Source organism: Capsaspora owczarzaki (assembly GCF_000151315.2).
Source record: "Capsaspora owczarzaki ATCC 30864 unplaced genomic scaffold supercont2.9, whole genome shotgun sequence".
NCBI classification, from domain to species: domain Eukaryota; class Filasterea; order Ministeriida; family Capsasporidae; genus Capsaspora; species Capsaspora owczarzaki.
Window position 1 is genome coordinate 1,303,927 of NW_011887300.1, and position 23,534 is coordinate 1,327,460.

Consider the following 23,534-nt stretch of genomic DNA (forward strand, 5'->3'; position numbering starts at 1 on the left):
GATCGCGCCAACCACGATTCTGTTCGCTTGATCAATGCCAGGAACAAGACGTAGACATCCTTTGAGGAAACAATAGCTGATTGCGATTGCCAAACCCTCAAAACCAACTTGTACAAGCGGAAATTTAGTGTGGGACTAATGTCGAGCGAGCAACAGCGCATGTCGATGGAAGCAGCCCAGCTGAGTGAGCAACAAAATCAAATCAAGATGAGGCTGCGAGCGTTGGATGAAGATTACGGACTGAAGCGGCAGCGCGCTGAGAGAGCCGAGAAAGAGTTTATCGCGGCGCAGCAGACCGTGGTTCGGCTCACCTCACGTCTTGCAGCACCCGGCGCCGACGGAGATCATGGCGCCCAGCTTCAAGCGTTGTTGAAGCATGGTAGCAGGCGACTGAAGCATTTTGGTTGCGCTCGTCCGTCTCATGCGTTCGCGTTGTGTTGAAATGATTAAATTCGGTTTGAAAGGAAGCAGAAATCAAGGTGAAACTATTTGAGCAATGGAGATGCATGACAATAACAGGCAACAAGTCGAGCAGGGATTCGAACAGCACTCGTTCGCTAGTTTGAGATCGACGTGTAGTCAGCATTCCCGATCGGCTCGGAAGGTGCCACACCGACAGACGAGAACGCTTTCGTTTCACTGGATGCAGACACAGTCGCCTCGGCATAGAGCAGTTCCGACGAACCCACGGGAGCCTGGCGGGTCTTTGCGTCAACATCGTCGTACACGGCATGGATGCCAGTAGCAGACACCGCTTCGTATGTCTGATCGGATGGCACAACAGTGATCGCCGAGTACGTGGTTGGTGTGGACGCGGGCTGCACACGAACAGAAGAGGCACTAGGCAGCAAAGGATCAGCATACTCGACACCGCTGCTTGTTGAACTGGATGCAACCGCAGATGCTTCGGCATACACCTGTTCCGATAAACCCACAGGGGCCTGAGGCTTTGAGTCAATGTGTTCGTACAAGGCGTGGTTGCCAGTAGGAGTCAACGCGTCATAGGTTGGATTCACAACATTCGACACAGTGCTGCTGTGCTGCTGGTAGGTCGGCTCCGTGCTGTTGTTAGTCAATGGTTTGGGTGAGCGACGACGCCGAAGGGCCACGGCCAGCGCAGCCAACAAAATGAGAGCCAACAGGCCAAGAATGACTCCAAGAATAATAGGCCATGAATCTGTATCGCTGGAACTTTTTGGAGCAGTGGACGCGGCGGATGCAGCAGACGCAGTAGATGTCGGCCAAACTGAAGAAGCACTTGCAATAGATGCAGACGCCTGTGAGGCGACGGAAGCTGAAGACGCAGTAGCAAGAGAAGCAAAGGAGGCCGAAATAGTGGAAACATCGGAAGCGACTGAAGCGACAGATGTGGATGCCACGCTTGCGTCAGAGGCAATCGAAGCTGAAGAGGCAGCAGCGAGGGAAGCATCGGATGCCGAGGTGGCGGAAACAGCAGAAGCAACTGAAGCGACAGATGCGGATGCCACGCTTGCGTCAGAGGCAATCGAAGCTGAAGAGGCAGCAGCGAGGGAAGCATCGGATGCCGAGGTGGCAGAAACAGCAGAAGCAACTGACGCGGATGCCTGTGATGCAGCAGAGACTGAAGCCGCAGTAGCCAAGGAAGCGGAAACCTCAGAAGCGATTGCCGCGCTTGCAGCAGATGCAATGGAAGCTGAAGACGCAGACGCAATGGAAGCATAGAATGCTGAGGTAGCCGAAACATCGGAAGCGACAGATGCAGACACTTGTGAGGCAATTGACGCTGAAGACGCAGAAGCTATGGAAGCAAAGGATGCCGAGGTCGCGGAAACATCAGAAGCAATAGCCGCGCTTGCAACAGATGCAGTAGAAGCTGAAGATGCAGAAGCAAGGGAAGCAAAGGATGCCGATGTGGCCGAAAGATCAGAGGCGATAGACGCGGATGACGCGCTGGCGGCCGAGGCAAGCGAAGCGAGCGGAACACATGATCCACTCAATATGCCATATCCTTCGTAGCACCGGGTGCACAACGTGGGGGAAACGCAGGTCAGACAATTGATCGGGCAACAAGAACTGGAGAAGCCGTCAAAACAGGTGGCACAGGCTGTGTTACACTCTGCGGTAAACATGTGAGTGAAAATGATCGAATGGAGATTGCAGTCATCTTGCAACGTACTGAATGGAGTTTGTACAGCGCCGTATGTGCTTGGTGGAGCGACTGTGTTCCCATCAAAGGTGAAGTTGTTGGGGGCAAGATATTGGTTCGCCAACGACAAGGTTAAGGTATTTTTCAGGCCCATGAACAGACCAGGAGGCAAAGTGGTGAAGGGATTTGTATTCAAAGTCCTAGAGAACTTGAAGTCAGAGACAAATCGAATCCATGCATTAAGCGTTCCACGTACAGTGTATTCATCGCAGTGAGACCTGAGAATGCGTTTGGGGGAATGCTGGTGATCGAGTTGTTGTGCAGACCTCTGCAACAAATAGAGTCACAAAAGAGTGAGTCGCTGGTTTGTGATTCTTCATTCTTTGCTGCTTACAAAAACGTTAGTGTAGTCAGGCCTGTGAATACAGAGGTGGGAATACTGGTGATCTGGTTGCTGAAGATATGTCTGCAGACCGAGTCATGTATGAGCCGATTGTGTGTCTGGGGGTCATGTCTTTGCTTGCCTACTTACAACTGCTGCAGCGCAGACGGGCCTGTGAATGCGTTTGCTTGAATGTTGGTGATGTGGTTCAGTTCCAGTCGTCTACAGAGACCACAGTGTCGCAAACAGGTGAGCGTGTTTTCATGGGATGAGCTTGTTTTTATGTGTGATTCTTGAGAACTTTCTTGACTCACAGCATGGTCAGCGCAGTCAAGCTTGCGAATGCGTTTGCAGACACGCTGGTGATCCGGTTGCTGTGCAAAGTTCTACCAAACGTTGCACATACGAGTGAGACGGATGACCTCGTATTTCGCCCCGTCTTTGCGTGCTTACAAGATCTTCAGCGTCGTCAGGCCGGCGATTGTAGCGGAGGGAATGCTGGTGAGCTGGTTGCCGGACAGATCTCTACAGAGCAAGTTGCCAACGAGTGAGGCCGTTGAGTGGATTGGGCGAATCTTCCTGGAGGTGTTTGCTTACAATTGTACCAGTGCCGGCAAGCCTGCAAATGCGCCTTCAGCAATGCTGGTGATCTGGTTCTGTTGCAAAACCCTACAGGGACAGTAGTGTCGCAAACACAGTGAGCTGCTGGTTGTGTGTGCCTCGTCGTTGTTTGCTTACAGGTTTGTCAGCGCAGTCAGGCCCGCCAATGCGGAGGCAGAAATGCTGGTGATCGGGTTCTCGTTCATAATTCTATCGTCCGCATGTCAGTTAGCAACACAGGACAGTGCTTCGATTCGAGGGAGGGTCAACTCGATGATAACACTGACAGGATGGTTGTGGACGCTGGGATTCCGGTTGGAAAGTCTGTGAGAGATCTGCCATTGCAATTGAGGTAACTTCCCGAGCAAGTGCACGCGCCGCCAGTTCCGCATGCTTCGACTGCTTGCGACAAGTGGACGTGGTGGATCACGCAAAGCAGCAAAAGCAGCAGACCAACGGCAAATCCGTTCTTCTTCGCCATCTGTTATCTGAATCAGAGGCAGTTAGTTTACAGTGCAAAGTGAGTTTGCAGTGTTTCAAGAGAGAGAGAGAGAGAGAGAGAGAGAGAGAGAGAGAGAGAGAGAGAGAGAGAGAGAGAGAGAGAGAGAGAGAGAGAGAGAGAGAGAGAGAGAGAGAGAGAGAGAGAGAGAGAGAGAGAGAGAGAGAGAGAGAGAGAGAGGGTCGACTCCAACCGAGAGACTGGAAAATGCGGCAGCGCTGAACGGTTCGTTGAATGGGGCCACACAATTCCCATCACGACAATCCAATTTCCAATCACAATTGAGACCCAGCGTTCGTTATTGTTTGAGAGCGGATGTTTTGAGCGGGTTGCGGTTTTTTGTTTGTTTGTTGTTTGCACCTCCGCGGAAACGAAGCGGGATTCCACTCCTTGTGTCCATTTTGTTGGCTTTTGCTCTCTCACTCTCTCACTCTCACTCTCACTCTGGCTTGCCTTCACCTTCTCAAGCACGCGCGCTGCTGTCTTTGAACAGAAATCCACTGGGTCGGGGGGGGGTTTGTTGTGTTCAATCCGCCTGCAGGAGAGCGAGAGACGCCGACGAACGCGCTCTCAAACCCCGTCGGCTGATGGGGCGCGGGAAATCCACCGCGCATCCAGCTGTGTCTCTGCCTCTCTCTGTGTGTGTCTCTCTCTCCCCGGCTAATCCCTCTGATGAGTTGTGATGAAGCAACACCGAATGAAGGCACAGCAGTGGGAAGTGATGACAGCGCGCAAAGAACAGCGAAAAACCATTCGACCTCACTTCTGAAAAGGCAAAACGGAACAACAAAAGCAAAAACAAACAAAAACATTTTAAATTAAAGCCCCGCATTTCAATGTTAACTCAATGTCCCGTCTCTGTCTCTGTCTCTGTCTCCGTCTCTCTCTCGTTGAGCTGCCATTCGCAATGAGGCAGAAATCACTTGAACAACAAAAGAGCGAGAGAAAGCGAACTCCAAGAGCGAGGTTGCTGCTGGTTTGAATGGGTGTGAACTATCTGCCTCACTGTGGAGAACAACCAAAATTAGAGTGATCCGCCACCATCTTAATCTAGAATTGTGAGTTGTGATTTTTGTGGTCGTTTGTTGATGTGCTTTTCTTGCGACGGTGCGAGCGGAGGAAATTGCTGGTTTGATGATCCAGAGTGTGCGACGGTGAAGCTCGACGTGCAGACAATCGACAAAAACCCGCCAAACACACACACACACACCCCTCCATCGAGTCTCGTATGAAAACCCAAAGCCATTTCGACAACGACCTGCGGACGGATACCAGTGAGTGCATTGCCCGGATGCTACAGTCCAATAAGACACGAGTCCATCGCAGAGTGCACTCCCCGATGGCAAACTCTTTGGTGGACGAAGAACCTCGCAATGCCAAATCGCAGCGGCGAGGCTCTGCGAGAATTTGCAGTTGCGACGGTGTGAGCGCTGTTGCATACCAATACACTCTCGGTTTGAAAGGCAAGATTGTTTCGCAAGCGCACCGACCACGATGCTGCCTGCCAGAGAAAAGACCGGGCGCTGTTCGTCTGCAACCCTCGACAACCACACCATAGAGCCAATTTGAACGTTTATTGAAAATGTCGAACTGAGGATGAAAGCATGAGGATGAGGGAGGGTGCTCAAAGCCTTGCTGGGATTCCAACAGCACAAGCCAACCACGCTCGTTTGCTAGATTGCGATCGAAGAGTACTCGACATTTCCGTTCTGCGTCGAAGGCACAGCAGCGACTGTCGCGTAAGGGGTTGCTGAGGACTCTGGCGGCGGACGAACAGACGAGGGATTGGGCAGCGAAGGATTGGCGTACACGACACCAGACCCAGCCGTGGACGCTTCGGTATAGAGCAGCTCCGAGGCACCTTCAGAAGCTCGGGGCTGCGAGCCGACATCCTCGTACAAGGCTTGAGCGGGCGTAGCAGACGCCGTTTCGTACTTCTGCTCGGATGGCACAACAGTGATCGCCGAGTACGTGGTTGGTGTGGACGCGGGCTGCACACGAACAGACGATGCGTTAGGCAGCAAAGGATGGGCATACTCGACACCGCTGCTTGATGCTTGCATTGAACTGGGTGCAACCGCAGATGCTTCGGCATACACCTGTTCCGACAAACCGACAGGAGGAGCCTGGGGCATCGAGCCAACATCCTCGTACAAGACATGGTTGCCAGCGGCAGACAAAGCTTCGTAGGTTGGATTCACAACGTTCGACACAGTGCTGTGATCAGCAGACTGATAGGTAGGCTCTGAGGCGGATGCAGATTCGCGTGGTTTGGTGGTTGCGCTGATGGCTGGCAATGACTTTGGTGCGCGACGACGCCGAAGAGCTACAGCCAGCGCAGCCAACAAGATGAGGGCTAACAGGCCAAGAATCACGCCGAGAATGATCGGCCATGACTCTGAGTCACTTGAGCCTTTCGGAGCATTGGACGCAGCAGATGCAGCCGATGTCTGCCACGCAGACGAAGCACTGGCTGCTGATGCGGATGCCTGGGATGCAACCGAGGCTGACGACTCTGCCGCGATGGAAGCAAAGGATGCCGAGGTAGCAGAAACTTCAGAAGCGACAGAGGCGGACGACGCGCCGGCAGCAGATGCAATTGACGCTGAAGACGCCTCAGCGAGGGAAGCGTCAGAAGCTGAGGTGGCGGAAGCATCGGAGGCAACCGACGCGGACGCCTCGGAGGCAACTGAGGCTGAAGAGGCAGTAGCAACGGAAGCAAACGATGCAGAGACCTCGGAGGCAAATGAGGCTGAAGACGCAGAAGCAAGGGACGCGACGGATGCCGAGAGCTCTGAGGTAGCGGAAACAAGCGACGCAACCGAGGCAGCTTGCGTGGACGCGACTGAAGCAACGGAGGCGCTGGAAGCAGAAGCAATGGACGCGAGCGACACGCATGATCCACCCATTGGAACATAACCGTCGTTGCACTGACTGCACACAGACGTTGAAGTGCAGTACAGGCAATTGTTCGGGCAACACCCAGCGGACCCAGCCGCAAAGCAGGTGGCGCAGGCTTTGTCACACTCTGTAGCACAAAAGTGTCAGTGAAATGATCACTTAGTGATTGCCATCCTCTCAAACACTTACTATTTGGAGTGGATGCAGTGCCGTATGTGCTGGGCGGAGCGACAGTGTTGTCACCAAAGGTAAAGTTGTTGGGGCTCAGCGGCTGGGCAAAGTCGGATGTGTACGACAAGTACAAACCATTTTGCAGGCCCTTAAACAGACCAGGCGGCAATGTGGTCAGGGGATTGCCATTCAAAGTCCTAGAAGCATCCTGAAGTGAGAGGCAACATCGGAAATTTGCATCAGGAGTGCTTGCTTACAAGGCTTGCAGTCCAGTTGCAGTCAGACCCGCGAATGCGTTTGTAGAAAGGCTGGTGATCTTGTTGTTGTGCAGCAGCCTACAACAAATGACAAATAGTGAGTGGCTTGTGTTGACTCGTCATGTCTTTTGTTCGCTTACAATCGCTGCATCGCATTCAGGCCGGTGAATTCAGACGAGCCAATGTCTGTGAGCTGGTTCGCGGATAAATCCCTACAAATCGCGAGTTGCAAACGAGTGAGTCGTTTGTGTGTGTGTGATTCGTCATGACGCTTGTGCTTCCTTACAAGAAACCCAAGGAAGTGAGGCCTGTGAACGCAGAGGCCGCAAAGCTGGTGATCAGGTTGGTTTGCATGTATCTACCGATAGAATCGCAATCAAGTGAGCCTTTCGCGAGTGACCGTTTGCGAGAGTGATTCTGCTTACAACATAGACAGCGCGGCGAGACCGGTGAATGTATTAGCGGGAATGCTGGTGATATTATTGGACTGAAGATCCCTACAGACAGTATCGCAAACTAGTGAGTCCTTTGAACGTGTTTCTTCCTTTGCTCGAGTTGCTTACAATGAAAACATCGCAGTCAGGCCCGCGAACGCGGAGGCGGAAATGCTGGTGATCTGGTTGGTTCCCAGATCCCTACAGAAACGAGTGAGTCATTGAGCGTGGCTTTTCCTGTTATTGCCTTGCTTACAATTGTTCCAGCGCAGCGAGGCCGGTGAATGCAGAGGAGGGAATGCTCGTGATCTTGTTGTTTCCGATATTTCTGCAAATTTTGACGCAAAAAACGAGTGAGTGATTTTGTGTTTGATTCTTGCTTTTATTGCTGTAGTTTCTTACAAGAAGTTCAGCACAGTCAGGCCTGTGAATGCAGAGGAGGGAATGGTGGTCATCTGGTTGTAGGACAGATCCCTGCAGACGGAGTTTCCAACGAGTGAGAGGTTTGTACGAGATCCTTGCGGCTTGTGTTTACTTACATGTAAGTCAGCGCAGTGAGGCCTGTGAATGCGTTTGCATCAACACTGGTGATCTGGTTGCGAAGGAAAACTCTGTATGGACATTATCGTCGCAAAAACAGAGTGAGCTGTCGGATGTGTGTGAGTCTCACGTCGTTGCTTGCTTACAGGTTGGTCAACGCAGTCAGGCCAGTCAATGCCGACGCAGGAATACTGGTGATCTGGTTGTCCTGCAGATACCTATCAATTCAGATGCCAAATGAGGAGGGGCAATGGTTCAGCTCAAAGGCCAACTCGTACAGCAGCTTTGTGGCGAGTGGGATTGCGGTTGGAATCTCAGCGAGCAATTTGCTCGTGCAATCCACGGTGATTCCCGAGCAACTGCACGCGGTGCACGCATCGACTGCTTGCGACAAGTGGACGCGATTGATCACGCAAAGCAGCAAAAGCAGCAGCCCAAAGGCAAATCCGTTCGTTGCCATCTGTTGAGGATTGCGAAGTTTACAGTTTACCAGAAAAAGTGAGTTTCCATTTTAAACACTCGTAACTACCAAGTTTGAGGTGCGGATGGATGGCTTTGCCGCGTCTATTGATCAGAAGAGAGACAACGAGACAAATAGCTAAAGAGATAAAGAGAGAGAGAGCGCGATGAAGTGACGAAGCGAGAGTGAATGTGTTTGGGTGGCTGCGCTCCACTCCAATGCACCCAAGCACCTCCATCACTCCATCACTGCGGTTTGTTTCGTTTTGTTTTTCGCTTTGTTTTTCGCCGCTTTTTTGGAACCCGCCCCCAAATTCCACTTTCTTGTGTCCCTGCTCGCTCTCTGTGTCTGTGTCTCTCGCTCTGATCCACCCAGCCGCGCGGTTCTTTCTTTGGACCATATCCACTTGAAGGGCTTTCAATGACAGCAATGATGCGCCTGCACGCAGAACCAGGCAGACAGGCAGACCGGATTGTAAAAACACCTTCAAAAATGTTGATTCGGTCGGGGTTTTTGATTTGTGTTTTTTTTTTTGTCTCTTTTCCCCCACTTGCGCCCTGTCCAATGCATCTGCTTGACTTTCATCAGCTGGTTGCAGCAGATCGCATCGGAGGGTCAGAGGCGGGAGAGACAAGAGAGCGAGAGAGAAAGAGCGAGACAGAGAGGGAAACAACGGCAGAGGACGTGTCGTGGCTCCCGCTCCGCTATCTGCCGATGCCACTCGCTCGTTCAGCGGCCCACGACCGCCTGCCGCTGTGAGGCGGAGATCACTTCAAAAACACAAGCGAATCGAAATGCGAGAGTGGTTTGTTGATTGGGGCTGATGCGGATGTTGATTGGGCGTACTGTTTTGCTGCTGTTGGGGGCAACCAAAATAGAGTGACCCGCGCCACCATCACGCGTTTGAATTGTGATTTTAAGCATTCGTTGCTGACCGTCTGTTTCGACTCTGCGGGCGGGGGCTATCACAGTTGAGACTATGTGGAGCTGTGCATGACAGGTCATCGCGACGACCCCCTCGAACAACGGACACAACAGAGGCAAAAAAAATAAACCAAACAATTGCACAAAAGGAAAAACATGCACAAACTACCCCACCGCTGTATCCCCATCGTCAGTCCCTTGGGCGAAGAACCTTCGCAAAGATCATCTCTCAAACGCAGAGCGCAGAGCCCGAGGCTGATAACAAAACTCACGGGAAGAAATGCAGAAGCGAAGACAAACAAATACAAAACGAGACTGGAACATCAGCACGCTCGGTTGGACGTTTGATTTGGAACAGAAAACACCCGGGGGAAACGACGCCAAGCGAGCAGAAAACATACACAAGAGGGACAACACCGATTTTCAACCATACGGCTCGTTGCAAGGTCGTGGATGATGGCATAGCACTGAAGAACCGGAAACAAAGCTCATCGCAGTCACTATGGGAAGGGAGCTCGGATTTTAGTTAGCGAGATACTGTATCATGCATGTAAACTTGACATGCAGTACTCGATGTTGGACTTGTTTGTAGATATCTTGGCCTGGCGAGTGTGGGTTGCGGTGAAATTTCTGATCTAGACACAAGGATTTGGCTCGCCCCCAAGAGTCCTCCTGGCAGACATGGTTGTCGGTTTATGCACAGCCTTGTTGCAAATATGACTTGTAAAACATCAGGCTTTGTCGCGGTTGAACAACATGGAGTGATGAGCGGTTATCGCAGGCCTTCAGGTTGACGAGTTTTCAGCCAGTTGAACTCGATCGAATTCTTCTGTGTTGTTGCTTTGCTCGTGATACTACTGTAGAATAGCGTTAGGGTTATAGTTTCTTATTGTGTGAACGATGTAAAGTTGATGAATTCAAGTTTTGCCCGACGGGCTGCATGATTTCCATTTTTTTGGGTTGCTGAACAAAAATTTTGCCGATCAGTTTAAGTGGCCGTTACGCCGGCGCGCAAAATGCCAATTCTTGATGAATTCAAGTCGGTAATACACACCAAATGACATAAATTTGAACAACACATCGAGGTACCGAGTTGAACGAGAGAAACAGAGCTCGAGCGGCTCGGACAACAGTTTGCGCAATGAATTGAAGCTCTTTGTCTTCGTTGTCATTCGTTTTCTTGCTTGCTTCAAACTATGTATTCAATTTCGCATTTTTTACAGGTCTCTTTCCAGCAAATCAGAGGGTGGCTAGACGTCGGCCAGGCCAATGTTGCTGGAACGGCTCAACCAGCGCGCATCAAATGCTCAATCTTGTTGTTCTCAGATTTTCGGGACTACGAGTCTTTTTTCCTTTGTTCACTCGATTTCTCACCTTCATTTCAGATGCAGTCCTCCTGTTCGCTTGTTCGCTTGTTCGCTGAGCGACTGCGCCTGAAATGCAATAATGGTCGAGGCAAACCGAGCCCAACTCAAACCAATTAAACCAACGGATGATCGCCTCCCCCCCCCCAATGGCTTCCCGTCCCACGACGCACGCTTTGATGTCGTTGTGTTTCGGTTGATTTACTTGCTCTTGTTTCCTTGTTTGTTCGAGTGCGACGGGCCCGCCTTTCCTAAATCGCCGACGCTGCTGTTTGCATTGCTGCAAGGGGGCGGGGTCTGGAACGGAAGCTGGTTGACCAATCGGAGCAGAGCAGATTCGAAGGGGGCGTTTCCAAAGATGGCCAAAGGCTGAGATCCGGAGTGCGCATCTGCAAATGCAAAAGCTGCATACTCTGCATTCTGCATTCTGCATCTACACACCAATCGGACAAGGCACAGCGCCGCTGGATGCCAGGCAGAGCCAGCGCGTCGCTGAATTTGGCGCACCGTTTCGTGCTTGACTCACACCTGCTGCTCTGTTCTGCCTAGCGGTCTGTGAGCTTCGACTTGCTGATGCCGTTACAATGGCATTGACTGACTGCACTATTGCACTCTGGAGCTTGCTGGACCGGGACTGTGTTCTGTTCCGCAATCCGCACGTGCGTTAGCAATTTGAACCCAAAACCACGATTCAATGACCGCTGAGGTGTGAGTCTGCGGCAACGCTCGCTCTTTGTTCTCCACATTGCTGCGGAGCGACTCGATGCATCTCGAGAGAGCGAGAGCGAGAGAGTGCGCTCACATCTGTGGATCAAAGAAGCTGCGTGAATCAGAGTGCGCCAATTCGTTTTCAAAGTCGCCCACTCATCGGTCTCGCTCGCTCTGCTGCTTGATTATTGACCCTTGTCCATTTCTCCTACCACTTTCAAGCAACACCTTCCTTCCAAAGCGACAGGGCACACGCACGCACAGAAGTGTAAACACGTCGTATTGTTCATCGTTCGCTTTTTCTTTTTTTTTCTTGTTCTTTTCTCCGTTTGTTCTCGTTCGCTTCGGATGGCTCACGTCAATAAAACAATCCGTCATTTCTCTCACTTTCATCTTCCTGTTCTTCACTCGCCGTGCTTGCCTTTTTCTATTTCCTCGTTGCTTTTTGAATCATCTCTTTTTCTTTTGAAACCATTCTTCAATTTTCGTTCAATCGATTTTCTATTATTTTATTATTTTATTTTTTATTTTTTTATTTTATTATTATTTTTTTCCATTGAGATTTTAGGTGAGTTTTTTTTTTCCCTCTCGTCTCTCTCTCTCTCGTCTCGTCTCGTCTCTCCCTTCCGCTTCTGCCATCCTTCGCTTGCTTTTCTCTCATCTCTCGCTCAGTCGCTTCCCTTATTTGATTCCCCCTCCCTCTTCCCCTCCCTTCTTCTTGTTTTCCTGTTGATTTTTTCGCCTCGTCCAAAACTCGCTCCAAAACGAAATATCTGCTGTCATCCGTTTGTTTTTTTCCATCCTTTTGTTTTTTTATTCTTTGTATTTATTTGCCAATGCATTGCTTATTCATAATGCGGTCATCTTTTTTTTTTTTTTTTTCGCTTTTTTTTTTTTCGTTTTTTCTCCTTCACGTTCCACACGCGCCAACACAAAGCAACCGCACAACCAAGGTTTGAGTCGCTTTCCCCGCCCTTTTGTCGTCATCATTTCTTGCTCCTGGAATATCCCGCGCTTTTGCATCGACACCCCGGCGCGCCAGGGAGGACGACGGGCTTTGCATGTGACGACCATTGTTCGCAAACGGAAACCTCAACCACAAAAAAAAAAAAAAAAAAAAAAAAAAAGTGTCGCACGACTTGCCTTTTGATTTTGGAGCGAGAGCAAGCCCAGCGGAGAGAGAGAGAGAGGCACACCGCCACAGCGCATGCATGAAGCTTGAAGGGGCTCGAAGCATGAGGACACCCCCCCCACCCCTGTGAGATAAGCAACAGCGAGACACAACAAAGGGGGAAGGTTGAGCTTAAGTGAGAAGCGCATCCGGATTGGCTGAATTGGCCTTCCAATGGATCTCCAGCAAAAAAAAAAAAAAAAAAGCCGCGCAAAAATAACAGAAAAAAACAAAAAAACAACGTTTTGATGCGTTTTTGGATTAGTTTTCTTTGTGTTCGTTTTTTGGATTTGGGTTTGTTTTTGTGGATGAGTCATTTGTTTTGTGTTGATGATGAATCACTCTGCGTTTTTGTGGACGATTGCAAGTTTTCCAAGCAATGGAAACGGAGCACTTTTTTGATATGAATCAGCAGCAAAGCATGAAAAAAAAAAAAACAACGCACATGAAAAGAAACGAAAAACAACCGTCGGCGAAAGTCAGTCGAACAAGAACGCTGTGAATTTCTGAGCAACGAAAACAAAAGAAGGGTGAAAAACAACAACAACAACCACAAAAAACAAGCGGAAATCAAACACAGCACGAAGCGATGATTGGATGCGATTTTTGAAGCGACAGGACGACCGACCTTCGCCGTTGACAAACGACCACTGTTGAAAAATGGAAGAACAGGACGAGATGAGGCGGATGAAGCGGTGGAAGAGAGGGAGGAGAATGAGAGAATGAGGGTCACTCTCACTCGCTCAGATTGACTGCAAATCTAAACAAAAACAAAGCTCACTTTGAATTCAAAATGCTCTTCTCTTGCACAGAATCAAGTCCTCGACCTTTTTCAACCAAGAACCTACAACACGCGCCAAGAGACTCTCGCACATACACCCCCAAGGCATTACCGCGCTCGTCACCAAAGCAAAGCAGCAGCCTGAACTCTCTCTCGAGCGTCTTGTTGGTGCGTCTGTGTCTGGAGCCCGGCTGCTAGACTCGTCGTCGTTCTCTACAGACACCAAGCGCGCATCATGTCATGCTATGCCGATGCAACAGCTGGCTCTGTGCTCGTTGCAACGGTAGAATCTGCTGCCGGATGGCTGCCAACATCCCCGACTGCCGCTGGCTCGGCGTCGGCAACACCCAAGCTCACTGCAGTGTCGGCATCGACCCTCCTGCAGCAGCGTCAGGTCAAGCGGCAACGGTTTGGCGTTGCTGACAACCTGGGCAGCATCTCCAGCACCCACAACAACCCTCTCATTCACGACGACAACAGTCACAACACCAACGACAACGACAACGACAACAGTGGCCGCATAGGCAGTAGTGTTCGCAGCTTGCGGCGCGCGCCCGGCACTCCATCCTGTATATACAGCGGCTCATCACCGGTGGCCTTTTCTCAGTCGTACGTTGCAGGCAACGACGACGATGAAGACGAGGACACTGACGATGAGTTTTACGACGACGCGTCTAACTTTTCCCGCAGCAGCAGTGGCGCCAGCAGCGCCAGTACCAGCAGCAACTGTATGGTAGAAGCAGCAGTGTTGCGCCCAAAATCCACTGCCGCCTCGGTCCAACTGCCAGTTACCACGACGGCCGCCGCAATGGCAGCTGCCTCCAACCTTCTTCCGTTCAATTACATGTCCACCACGCATGTCAATCTCGCTGCGATGCATTTGCTCCAACAGCAACAGCAACAGCAGCAGCAACAACAACAGCAGTTACAACCCGCCTCCGCCTCCCCAAGCGTGCGCGTCGTTGGCTCGGTCGCTGATTTTTCACAACCTCTGAGCCCTTCAGCTCGCCTCGGCCGAAAACCGCTTTCGACACAATCCAAAGCTTCCGCAGAGCTAGCCGAGATGACTGCAATCGCTCCGGCACCACGCCAGCTGAGCCATGCCGCGTCTACACCAGCAGTGCACCAACACTTGAGCTCGCAGCACCAGCTCCAGCTGCAGCAACAGCTCCAGTGGCACCACTTGCATCATTCGCGCGCTCGTGCGCTCTCGGCCACCTCGTCTCCAGTCGCCGTGAGCCCAGGCGCAGTCCTTGCCAATGCTGTTGCCGCTGCTGCCGCTGCTGCTGCTGCTCAAGCCGCCGCCTCGGCTGCCGTCACTGCCAACGCTCACTCTGCTGCCTCTGCCACGTTGACCATGATGATGTCGACTTCCTCTGCCGTCACTGCACCAGCGACTGCAGCGACCTCAACCGGCTCCTCCTCGGTCTCGACCCCTTCTGCCACTTCGTTTGCTGGCTTGCAGGCTTCCATCGCGGCACTCCAGCTCCACGGCAGTAGCGGCAACCTCAGCAACTCGTCCAACTGCTCGACGCCCACGCAAAAGCGCCGTGCCTGTGAGCTTGAAATGATGTCGGATGATCAAGGCTGCGGGCCTTCGGCCTCTCTGTCGAGCGATGGTCTTTACCGTACTGGCAGTCTCGAGTCGGTCGTCTTCCCGACCAGCGCGGCGAATCTGGCAGCGTTGACTGCCTCGCGACTGCCGTCGTCGGCCTTCCAGAACAAGCAACACCATTGCCACCCCCACCCCCATCACCACCACCAACCACAACCACAACAACAACAACCACAACCACAACAACAACAACAACAACATCAACAGTCGTTCCAGCCTCATCACCAAACCCTCTCCCATTTTGCTTCCGTTCCATCGCTCTGCTTGCCAACGTCGGCCCCGATGACGACCATGCAGCAAGTTCGCACTCCCCCGCGGATGACCTTGGCCCACCAGCCTCCCATGCCTCCTCCGCAACAGCCCCACTCACACCCATCGTTCTCTTTCCACTCCCACCCGCTTGCTGCTGCGACTGCTGCTGCACAGCAACAGTTGCCACAGCTACCGTATGCTCAGCATGTGCCCACCATGCACCCCACTTGTGTGCCTTTGACCCCTACGACCCCGACACATCTACAGTCGGGATCTCAGCACGTTAACACCATGATGGGATACAACTCAGCTTCGGCGTGGACGTTCTTTTCGCCGCTCAACAGCTTTTTGAACGAGTATTCGTGGCGCTGCCGACCCGACCGCCGGCCCCTGCAAATCTTTGTCCATGCCATCCTGAAGGACATGCAGGCCTCTCGAGCGTCGTTTCTCGTTGCCCTCATTTACATTTACCGGTTCAACGACGCGCATTCTGCGCATCGTGCCAATGTCTGTGGCCACTGTCTCTTCCTGTCGGCGCTGCTCCTTTCATCAAAGTACCTGAACGACAAGACGTACGGGAATGCCTACTGGGCCAAGGTTGCGCGCTATCCCCTCGGCGAGCTGAACGATCTCGAAGCCTGGTTGCTCGACTCGCTCGATTACTCGCTGTATGTGCCCAACAGTCTTTTCGACGCCTGGATTCGTCTGTACACTGCCGACCAAGCCAAGTACATGCTTCCGCATGTCCCGACAGGCAGTTCCCACTCTGCGGTGCTCTCTTCAACCAATGTTTTGGTGGCTGCTGGCCAGTCGCCTCTTTCCGATTTGTATTCTCCGCACGAGGCCGCAAATACCGTGTCCTTTTCCGCACCGTCCTCACCGAGTGTCCACTCACCCGGATTGCTTCTTAGCATGGCTGGGGCTGCAGCAACGGCTGCATGGGCTGCGTCGCCCGTGTTCTCCAATGTAACAGCGTCCAGCAACGCTGTTGGGCAGCATGGTGGTGGCATGAACAACAATGGCGTGACCCACTACATTGATGCGAACAATGTTGCGCGTCATGTGCAAAAGCATTCGCGCCATCGCTCGCATGGCACTCTGTCCGAGTTTGGCATGCAGCCAATGCCCTTCGCTCATCTCTCGAGTGGCATCCCGGTGCAACAGCAGCTCCTGCAACAACAGCAGCAGCTACATCTTCAGCACCAACAACGGCAGCAGCAGTATCTCCATGCGATGAAATCGCGTCCATTTTCAGCGTCCACTTCTTCTTTAGGAGCTGAGCCTGGCATTGCCGTCTCGCAGTCATCCGCCGCTTGGTTGCAATCGTTACAACAGCAGCAGCAGCAGCAACAGCAGCAGCAACTTCAACAACAGCAGCAGCAACAACAACAGCTGCAGCTACAACAACAACAACAACAGCTGCTGCACCAGCAACAGCAGCAGCTGCACCAGCTCAAGCCGTCAATGTTTATTGCATCGCATGCTCAGCAGCAAGTGTATCAAGCTCAGCTGCAGGCGCACGCCCACGCGCAAGCCCATCAGATTCAAGGGCAGCAATTGCAACTGCGAGACTCTCCTGGGTTGATAATGGGCATGGGGGCTGCGTGTCCGGCTCCTATGCTGGGTCCGATGGATGCACCGCCCACTACAATGCGCGTTCGTTCCGGTCCAGTGCGACGTCGGTCTAATTCCGCGCCTTCGGATGCGGCTCCGCCGCTTCCGTTCCGACCCGCCAGCATAGCTCCGACGCTCGCCACTCTTCCTCAGCACGTGTAGAGCGCTGTTTCTGCCTTCATGCCTTTTGCATTCTCTGTTGTACCATTTCCTTTGCACCGCTTCATTTATTCACACATTTTACAGTAAATACATTTATCGTCGTTCTGCAGCAAGTGTTTCTTTATTGTGTTCAACGTCGATGCTGCTGGGATTTGCTCCAAACCATGACGGCAGACCGAGTCCCGGCCCTTGACCGATTGTATTCGCTTTCGGCGTCTGGGTGTTTGGAATTGGCACAGATGACATGATTATACGCATGAACAGTTGCAGTTGCATGATAGCTTTTGGTGCAAACACTCGCTGTTGAATTGAAAGGAACAACAACAACCCTCAACAAAAACAAAAAACCCTCAAAAGAAAAAACAAAAACAAAACAAAACTCGCAACTCATAACTCTAAACTCTGGATGGCGCAGTTCGAATGACTGCCAAACTCCAAACTCTTGTCAAAACGCAAACAAGGATCAGACCACCTTCACTGACGAGGTGCGAATTTCCTCGTAATTGGCCTGCTGAGGGGATAGTACGTCGTAGTTGGCAACTTGCTTGGACTCAGTGGACAGCACATCATAGTGCGCTGCATTGGTGCTCGCATACACATGCGGCGCATCATTGACCTGCGCGTAGGTAACTTGCGGGGTCGTGGAGTCGTAAATCGGAGTGTCCGAGTCCTTGTTCAAGCTAGCACCGGCAATTCGAGCGTATGAGACTTCCTCCGCCACAATGCCATTGTCCCGGTCGTAGTGATGGACCAGCTTGGTCTTGCGAGAGCGGCGGCGGGAAATCAGCACAATCAGCAAGAGCAGCAGGACCACGCCGCCCACAACACAGCCAATGACGATGCCAATGCTGGAACCACTGCTGGCAGACGCGTTGGAGGCGAGACCACCAGATGCAGTGGTGCCGGTGGTTGCAGCTGCCGAAGACACCAGAGCTGCTGCATGCGTCGAGGAGGTTGCAAGAACTGCAGCCTCAGACGAGCTGGGCGCAATGGCTTGGATGGAAGCAACTGAGGCCACCGACGCCAGAGACATGGCCGACTGGCTGGCGAGCAGCGACTCCAATGAGGCAGCAACTGCAAGGACGGATTGGACCGAAGCAGCACTGGCAACAGATTCGACGGATGCGACCGACTCCAGACTCGCAGCAACAGCGGCGACTGAGGCCGAGGACACGGATGCTGCTGACACAGCGGACGCAACAGAGGCAACAGACACAGCAGACTCGACAGATGCGACAGATGCGATAGACGCAACAGACTCGACAGATGCGACGGATGCGGCCAAGGCCGAAGCTACTGCATCCACTGACGTGGAGATCGCGTGGTAGTTGATCGCGCAGACTCCTCCCATTTTCTCATATCCATCGTAGCACACATTGCACGTCGTATTGGAGGTGCACTGCAGGCAGTTGGCAGGGCAGCAATCGCTGCTGGTGCCCGCAAAGCAAGTTGCGCACTGTGCATTGCAAGCTGGAGGCAATCAAAATGAGTCGAAAGAAACAAAAAGTTACAACCCACACGCAAGGTTGGTAGTGCGACGTACGAATAGGCTGAGCGACCGTGCCCCATGTGCTCGGTGGCTGCCCAATGAATGGATTGCCGTCCAATCTGTTGTAAGTGGGATTTTGTAACAGCGCACTGGTTGAGCCTTGGTAGAGCCCTGGCGGAAGAGTGGTCAACGAGTTGTTGGCAAGCATCCTAGGCGGTTTCCATGCAAAGTAAGATTGTGGAACGCGAGTCAACCTCGTGCATACAGGCAAACGCTGACTTACATGTATAACATATTCGGACGAGACGACAACAGACCAGGCTCGATATAAGAAATCGAATTGTTCGCCGCTTGTCTGATTACCCAGCAGTGAGATGAAAGCGCAAACAGTTTCTGCACTTGCACTTTGGTGCCTTACAGTGCCATAAGATTGGGGTATCCCACAAGGTCTGACACGGTAAGACTGGTCAGTTGGTTGTGATTGGCCGTCCTAATCGCAATACCACGCCGTGAGACTCGAGTAACTTGATGCGAGCATACAGTGGGAGCCAATTCCAACTTACAATCCGATGAGATTCGTCAGAGTCAGTTGATTTTGGAGAGAGCGGATGCGATTCCCGTCAACAGATCTGGCGGCGTGTGCGAACGAACATTAGAGCACAAATGGCTTTTGCAAGCTGGCCCGACATGCATGCGTATTCAATCCTTACAAAATTCCAAGGTTGGGCATATTTGATACCTCATAGGGAACGGATTCAAACAGGTTGTTGGAAATTGCCCTTTGGAATTTTTCGACAAAAAGTCGTGTCAGTCAGAGTGTGGGGCTAAGGAAAGAATCGATCGACAACACGAAAGAATAGATCAACAACACAAGCTGAAAAGCCTGCTTACAGCTGGCTAGCGCTCGGGAAGATGGTACCCATGTTACTCGGCAGAGTACTCAGTTGGTTGGAGTCAAACAAGCTGTGCAAGTGCAACTCACATTCAGCTCAAGGGCGTCCAAGGTTGATTGCGGTTTTGGTTGCGATTTGCTTACACAACCGTCGCGAACGGCGCCCTAAAGTCCTCCGAAATGGCTTGGATGGGTGTGCGCACAGCGAGTCTTTACTCGATCAATCAATACGGATTATCAGTACCAAGCACCCGCACGTGCCACTCGGATGAGCAAGAACTTACAACATTAGGAGCTTAAGAGAGCTCAGCGCCCCGACGGGCAGACTTGTGAGCAGCATGTCGTTGAGAGGCCTGGCAAAAAAACAAAACAAAAACAAACAAAAAAAAACACCATCAGCGTTGGTCAACTTTGGGAAAACACGGGGACTCGTCGTTAGAATCTTACAAGCCCCCAATGTTCGGTGCACCGCTAAATGCGGAATCGGCCATAGAAGTAATTGGATTGAGGTTAAGGCCCCTGCGAATCCCCCCCCCCAAACAATGCATGGTTAATTTAACGCTCCATGACGGCGGGAAACCACTGTCCAACAGGAGCACTACGTACAAGTAAGTAAGACCGGAAAACGTTGCTCCAAACGCATTGGGTCCAACAGTCGTGATCTTGTTGCCCATCAGAAAGCTGAAACGATGCACAAGTTAGCAGACAGAGAGTCCTGTGGTAGTCACGTCGCCTTGTCACTCACATAGAACCAACGCTCGAGAAATTGCCACCACTCGCAAAGTCGACGGGAATTGTTGTCAGGTTGTTATAGTAGAACGATCTGGAAGTAGTTTACGCAGGTGGGGGTTGAGTGAGGCCTCGCTTTTTGAATGGATTTGGATTGCTCAGCGCGGTGGTCTTACATGCCCGCGAGAACCGTGCCAGGTTCAAACGCACCCGCCGCAATAGAGGTGATCTGATTGTAGTTCGCGTCACTACAAACAAACGAAATACAGTTGAATGAGTGTGGGGATGGCAATCGAACCCGGGAATAGAAACGTTGGGGGAAATGGCAGCATACAGCGTGAGCAGGGATGCGAAGCCCACAAAAGCGCCGCTGGGAATGAACGTCAGGCTGTTGTACGACAAGTCGCTAAAATGTCAATCGAGAAGTCAAAAGTCGAGAGTTGTTCCACATTCGTAACGTGAATGTGAGTAATGGTGACGAGGTTTTGGCAGCGAAAACAATAGCAAAAACAAAAAAGATCACAAAAAACAATAGCAAAAAGCAGGGTTTTTTTTTTTTTTGGTTTTTTCGGTGTTTGGGCGCACATTGACTCAACGCTTGTTGGCAGGATGGGAAACTCGGTGAGACCACGAGAGGAGCAATTGACAGAGGGGAAGCGATAATCCGAGCCGCGGAAACGGCAGTTGCAAGCCATGCTGACGAGCTCGGGCGCGGGACCACAGGCTTGCTGGGGAGTGGCGGACACAGTCGACGACGCGACTGCGAGCAGCAGCACCAGCGCCGCGGCCAGCGTCGAGGGACTGTGGCAGGGTGTCATTATTTTTAAAGAGAAGGAGAGAGAGAAAGAGACAAAGAGGAAGAGACAAAGAGAGAGAGAGAGAGAGAAGGGATGACGGAAACAAAACGAGCAAAAAACAAGGACTGGGTCTCGATGAAGTCATATCCCGCAACAAGCGACAGACCAGCGCCGAGCGTAGCAGGATGATAAATATGGGTGTGTTGAGGGGTGTATTGTTGGCGAGATGGGTGCTTCGCTTGGGGTCTGGGTGAAATGGATGGACGCGGGGCGATTGAAGAAGACCTTGTCCTGGCGCGACCGGTTTTGTTTGCTACATTCCAAAATACACAAAAAACAAAAAAACAGAAAGCACAGGAGTAGAGTTGGAAGAGGTTTGAGCGGGAGGAGTGCTGAGGTCGATTCAAGGGTGTGTGTGTGTGTCCGTGCTTGCTTTGAGAGGCGAGGGTGGGGTGGGGGGAAGGCGACGCCTGTGCTTTGGAGCGGGATAGAAAGAGAGAGAGAGAGAGAACGAAAATAGACAAAAGAAACAAAAAAAATGGAACGGGAACGGAAGCGACGCCACGCCCCACGCTGTCAGCCGCTTCCGATGCGAGAACTACTAAAAAGGAGACCAGAGACGAGACGGAAGGGGAAAAGCATGTGGAAAGGCAAGGTGGACGTGAACGAAGCGAGCGGAAGGGAATCGAGCACAGGCCGAGGGAGAGGTTTGACGGGGTGTGGAGCTCAAAGGGGGGTGGGGATTTGAGATCACGAATGGAGCGATGCTGACACGAACGCTTGGCACAGCAATCACACACCATTCATGTTAAAACAAGCACCAACTCAAGTTGTCGCTCTAGATCCGTTTTTTTTGGGGGGGGGGGTGATCGTTTGATCCGATCCCGACCTTCGCCTCCCACCTTGCTTCAATGAGCCGTAATTTATTCATCTCAACAAGCACTTTAGCTGGGTTCGTCAGTTGCTTTGTGATGCTGGGGGTGAACCCAAACTCCAAGGTCGTTCGAGCATGCAGAGATAATCCAAACCCATCTCGACTCTCAACATTCATGTTCATGCGGAAAAGTGAAAGGGGGAAAAGGGCCATGCTTTAGATTTTTGTGTGAAAAGCAAGCGCATCGAGAAAGGAACAAGTCATGAAGCAACTGTTACAACATGCAGGAGGAGCATGCCACAAGCGGGCGAAACGGAAACGGACACAGGGAGAGTAGTGAAGAACAAGAGAGTTGTTCGTTCGTCTCTTGATCAAGCAGTGAGACACCAGCGCAGCATCTTTCGCTTGGCATCAAGGATCCAATTGAACGATGAGTTGCCCAAAAGACGGACGCTCATCGGCATCGTCATCAAGACACTCGAGCGCGAGGGTGACAATCTCGCTGACGCTCTGGCCCTCGGCTTCGGTTGGGTGGAGAGCCGAGTCCAGCATCTCAACGAATTTCTGGGTTTTCACAGCCTTGCGCATATCAGTTTTCAGTGTGGGCCCAGGCTTGGCGGCGGTCACTAGCTCGAGCAGAATCATGCCAAAAGCATAGACGTCCGTCTTGATGGTAATCTTACTCTCGCCAAAGAACACGGGACACATGTAAGCCTTGGTACCTTGGACGTTCTGAGTGCGAAGATAGCTCTTGTCATCGAGGTGTTGTGCAGCACGGACGAGACCAAAATCAGACACTTTTGCGTTGAAATACGCGTCCAACAGAACGTTGTCCGTCTTGAGGTCGAGGTGGAACAGAACTTGATCAGGGAGGGCTGTCTGGACGTAGTGCATGCCGCGGGCAACATCAGCTGCAATGCGATGACGCTGGGACCAAGTCAGCGGAGGAGTGTCGTTCTTGCAGCTGAGACGGTCGCGAACAGAGCCATTCGGCATGAACTCGTAAACCAAGCAATAGTCACCCTGAGCTTCGGCATAGGACAGCATGACAATGATGTTGGGGTGACGGAATTTAGATAGAGATTTCAACTCTGCCTGAAACGCTGCATAGTGCTGGATCGATTCGGCGGACAGCTTTTTGATGGCGACGGCAACGGGAGGAGCAGGCAAACTGGCACTGTACACACGACCAAATGCTCCTTCGCCGAGCAGAGAATCCGCAGCGAAATTGTTCGTGGCGGAGGCGAGAGTGGCGAGAGGCACTTGTGGGATGGGTCCGTCAAAGTTCGATGCGGATCCACCGGCGCCTTGGTTGCGCTCAAGTACGCCGATCCGATCAAGAGCTGACTGCAGATTAGAGCAAAGTTGTTGCAGCTCCTGGTCTTTGGTAGCGAGCTCCTGCTTGTTGGTTGCGAGGGCCTGGTCTTTGGCAGTGAGCTCCTGGGCTTTGACAGCAAGCTGTTGGTTTTTCGCAATGAGCTCCTGCTCTGTTGTTGCGAGCTTCTGATCCTTGGCAGCGAGATCGAAGCGAAGTTGTTGTAGTTCCTGATCTTTGGCAGCGAGCGCCTGATCTCTAGTAGCAAGCTCCTGCTTGTTGGTTGCGAGCTCCTGGTCTTTGATAACGAGTTCGGAGCGCAATAGCTGATGTTCAGCTGCAAGTTGGGGCTGAGCGTGTGCTGCTGCACGAGCTGCCATCTGCGCCCGTTCGGCAGGCGACGGAACACGCTGGTTGTCAAGACCACTCAAAACAGGACTACAGTTTCACCATGCAGGTGAGTGGCTTGTTGTTCATG

General features: G+C 52.0%; 5 protein-coding genes across 5 annotated transcripts; 1 reads left to right on the forward strand and 4 right to left on the reverse strand.

Annotated features, from left to right (window-relative positions):
- Positions 1-449: 449 nt before the first annotated feature.
- CAOG_05776 (hypothetical protein) lies at positions 450-3,588 on the reverse strand (the record flags this gene model as incomplete). The annotated part of the gene is made up of 10 exons (XM_004346399.2): positions 450-1,987; positions 2,156-2,325; positions 2,382-2,453; positions 2,520-2,591; positions 2,658-2,729; positions 2,822-2,893; positions 2,961-3,032; positions 3,105-3,176; positions 3,246-3,317; positions 3,395-3,588. The coding sequence occupies 10 exons, from the start codon at positions 3,586-3,588 to the stop codon at positions 558-560; spliced, it is 2,298 nt and encodes a 765-aa protein (XP_004346449.1). The 3' UTR covers positions 450-557.
- A 1,573-nt stretch (positions 3,589-5,161) lies between these two features.
- Positions 5,162-9,236, reverse strand: CAOG_05777 (hypothetical protein). Its single transcript, XM_004346400.2, has 13 exons — positions 9,216-9,236; positions 8,188-8,369; positions 8,056-8,127; positions 7,909-7,980; positions 7,772-7,843; positions 7,626-7,697; positions 7,499-7,570; positions 7,361-7,432; positions 7,222-7,293; positions 7,076-7,147; positions 6,936-7,013; positions 6,697-6,875; positions 5,162-6,634 (listed from the first exon to the last, which is right to left on the reverse strand). The coding sequence occupies exons 2-13, from the start codon at positions 8,367-8,369 to the stop codon at positions 5,280-5,282; spliced, it is 2,370 nt and encodes a 789-aa protein (XP_004346450.1). The 5' UTR covers positions 9,216-9,236; the 3' UTR covers positions 5,162-5,279.
- A 2,615-nt stretch (positions 9,237-11,851) lies between these two features.
- Positions 11,852-17,063, forward strand: CAOG_05778 (hypothetical protein). Its single transcript, XM_004346401.2, has 2 exons — positions 11,852-11,933; positions 13,349-17,063. The coding sequence occupies exon 2, from the start codon at positions 13,553-13,555 to the stop codon at positions 16,958-16,960; it is 3,408 nt and encodes a 1,135-aa protein (XP_004346451.1). The 5' UTR covers positions 11,852-11,933; positions 13,349-13,552; the 3' UTR covers positions 16,961-17,063.
- Positions 17,064-17,247: 184 nt separating this feature from the next.
- CAOG_05779 (hypothetical protein) lies at positions 17,248-20,978 on the reverse strand. Its single transcript, XM_004346402.2, has 15 exons — positions 20,656-20,978; positions 20,405-20,476; positions 20,247-20,318; positions 20,087-20,164; positions 19,948-20,022; positions 19,789-19,860; positions 19,626-19,694; positions 19,486-19,551; positions 19,341-19,412; positions 19,160-19,228; positions 19,013-19,078; positions 18,868-18,939; positions 18,733-18,804; positions 18,504-18,658; positions 17,248-18,430 (listed from the first exon to the last, which is right to left on the reverse strand). Exons 1-15 carry the CDS (start codon positions 20,886-20,888, stop codon positions 17,424-17,426), a joined length of 2,250 nt encoding a protein of 749 aa, XP_004346452.1. The 5' UTR covers positions 20,889-20,978; the 3' UTR covers positions 17,248-17,423.
- Positions 20,979-21,968: 990 nt separating this feature from the next.
- On the reverse strand, positions 21,969-23,436 carry CAOG_05780 (serine/threonine-protein kinase PBS1; the record flags this gene model as incomplete). Its single annotated transcript, XM_004346403.2, has 1 exon — positions 21,969-23,436. The coding sequence occupies one exon, from the start codon at positions 23,434-23,436 to the stop codon at positions 22,153-22,155; it is 1,284 nt and encodes a 427-aa protein (XP_004346453.1). The 3' UTR covers positions 21,969-22,152.
- Between the last annotated feature and the right edge of the window lie 98 nt (positions 23,437-23,534).

Bases quoted from the DNA above. Each gene is read 5' to 3' on its own strand.
- CAOG_05778 (XM_004346401.2), top strand. From the start codon at position 13,553: ATGTCATGCTATGCCGATGCAACAGCTGGCTCTGTGCTCGTTGCAACG.
- CAOG_05777 (XM_004346400.2), bottom strand. From the start codon at position 8,369: ATGGCAACGAACGGATTTGCCTTTGGGCTGCTGCTTTTGCTGCTTTGC. The intron at 7,844-7,908 runs GTAAGTAAACAC...CTCCGTCTGCAG, and splicing joins CTCACTGCGCTGACTTACAT to GGATCTGTCCTACAACCAGA. The intron at 6,635-6,696 runs GTAAGTGTTTGA...TTTGTGCTACAG, and splicing joins CACTGCATCCACTCCAAATA to AGTGTGACAAAGCCTGCGCC.
- CAOG_05779 (XM_004346402.2), bottom strand. From the start codon at position 20,888: ATGACACCCTGCCACAGTCCCTCGACGCTGGCCGCGGCGCTGGTGCTG. The intron at 20,477-20,655 runs GTGCGCCCAAAC...TTGACATTTTAG, and splicing joins CCAACAAGCGTTGAGTCAAT to CGACTTGTCGTACAACAGCC. The intron at 20,165-20,246 runs GTAAGACCACCG...AACTACTTCCAG, and splicing joins GGCACGGTTCTCGCGGGCAT to ATCGTTCTACTATAACAACC.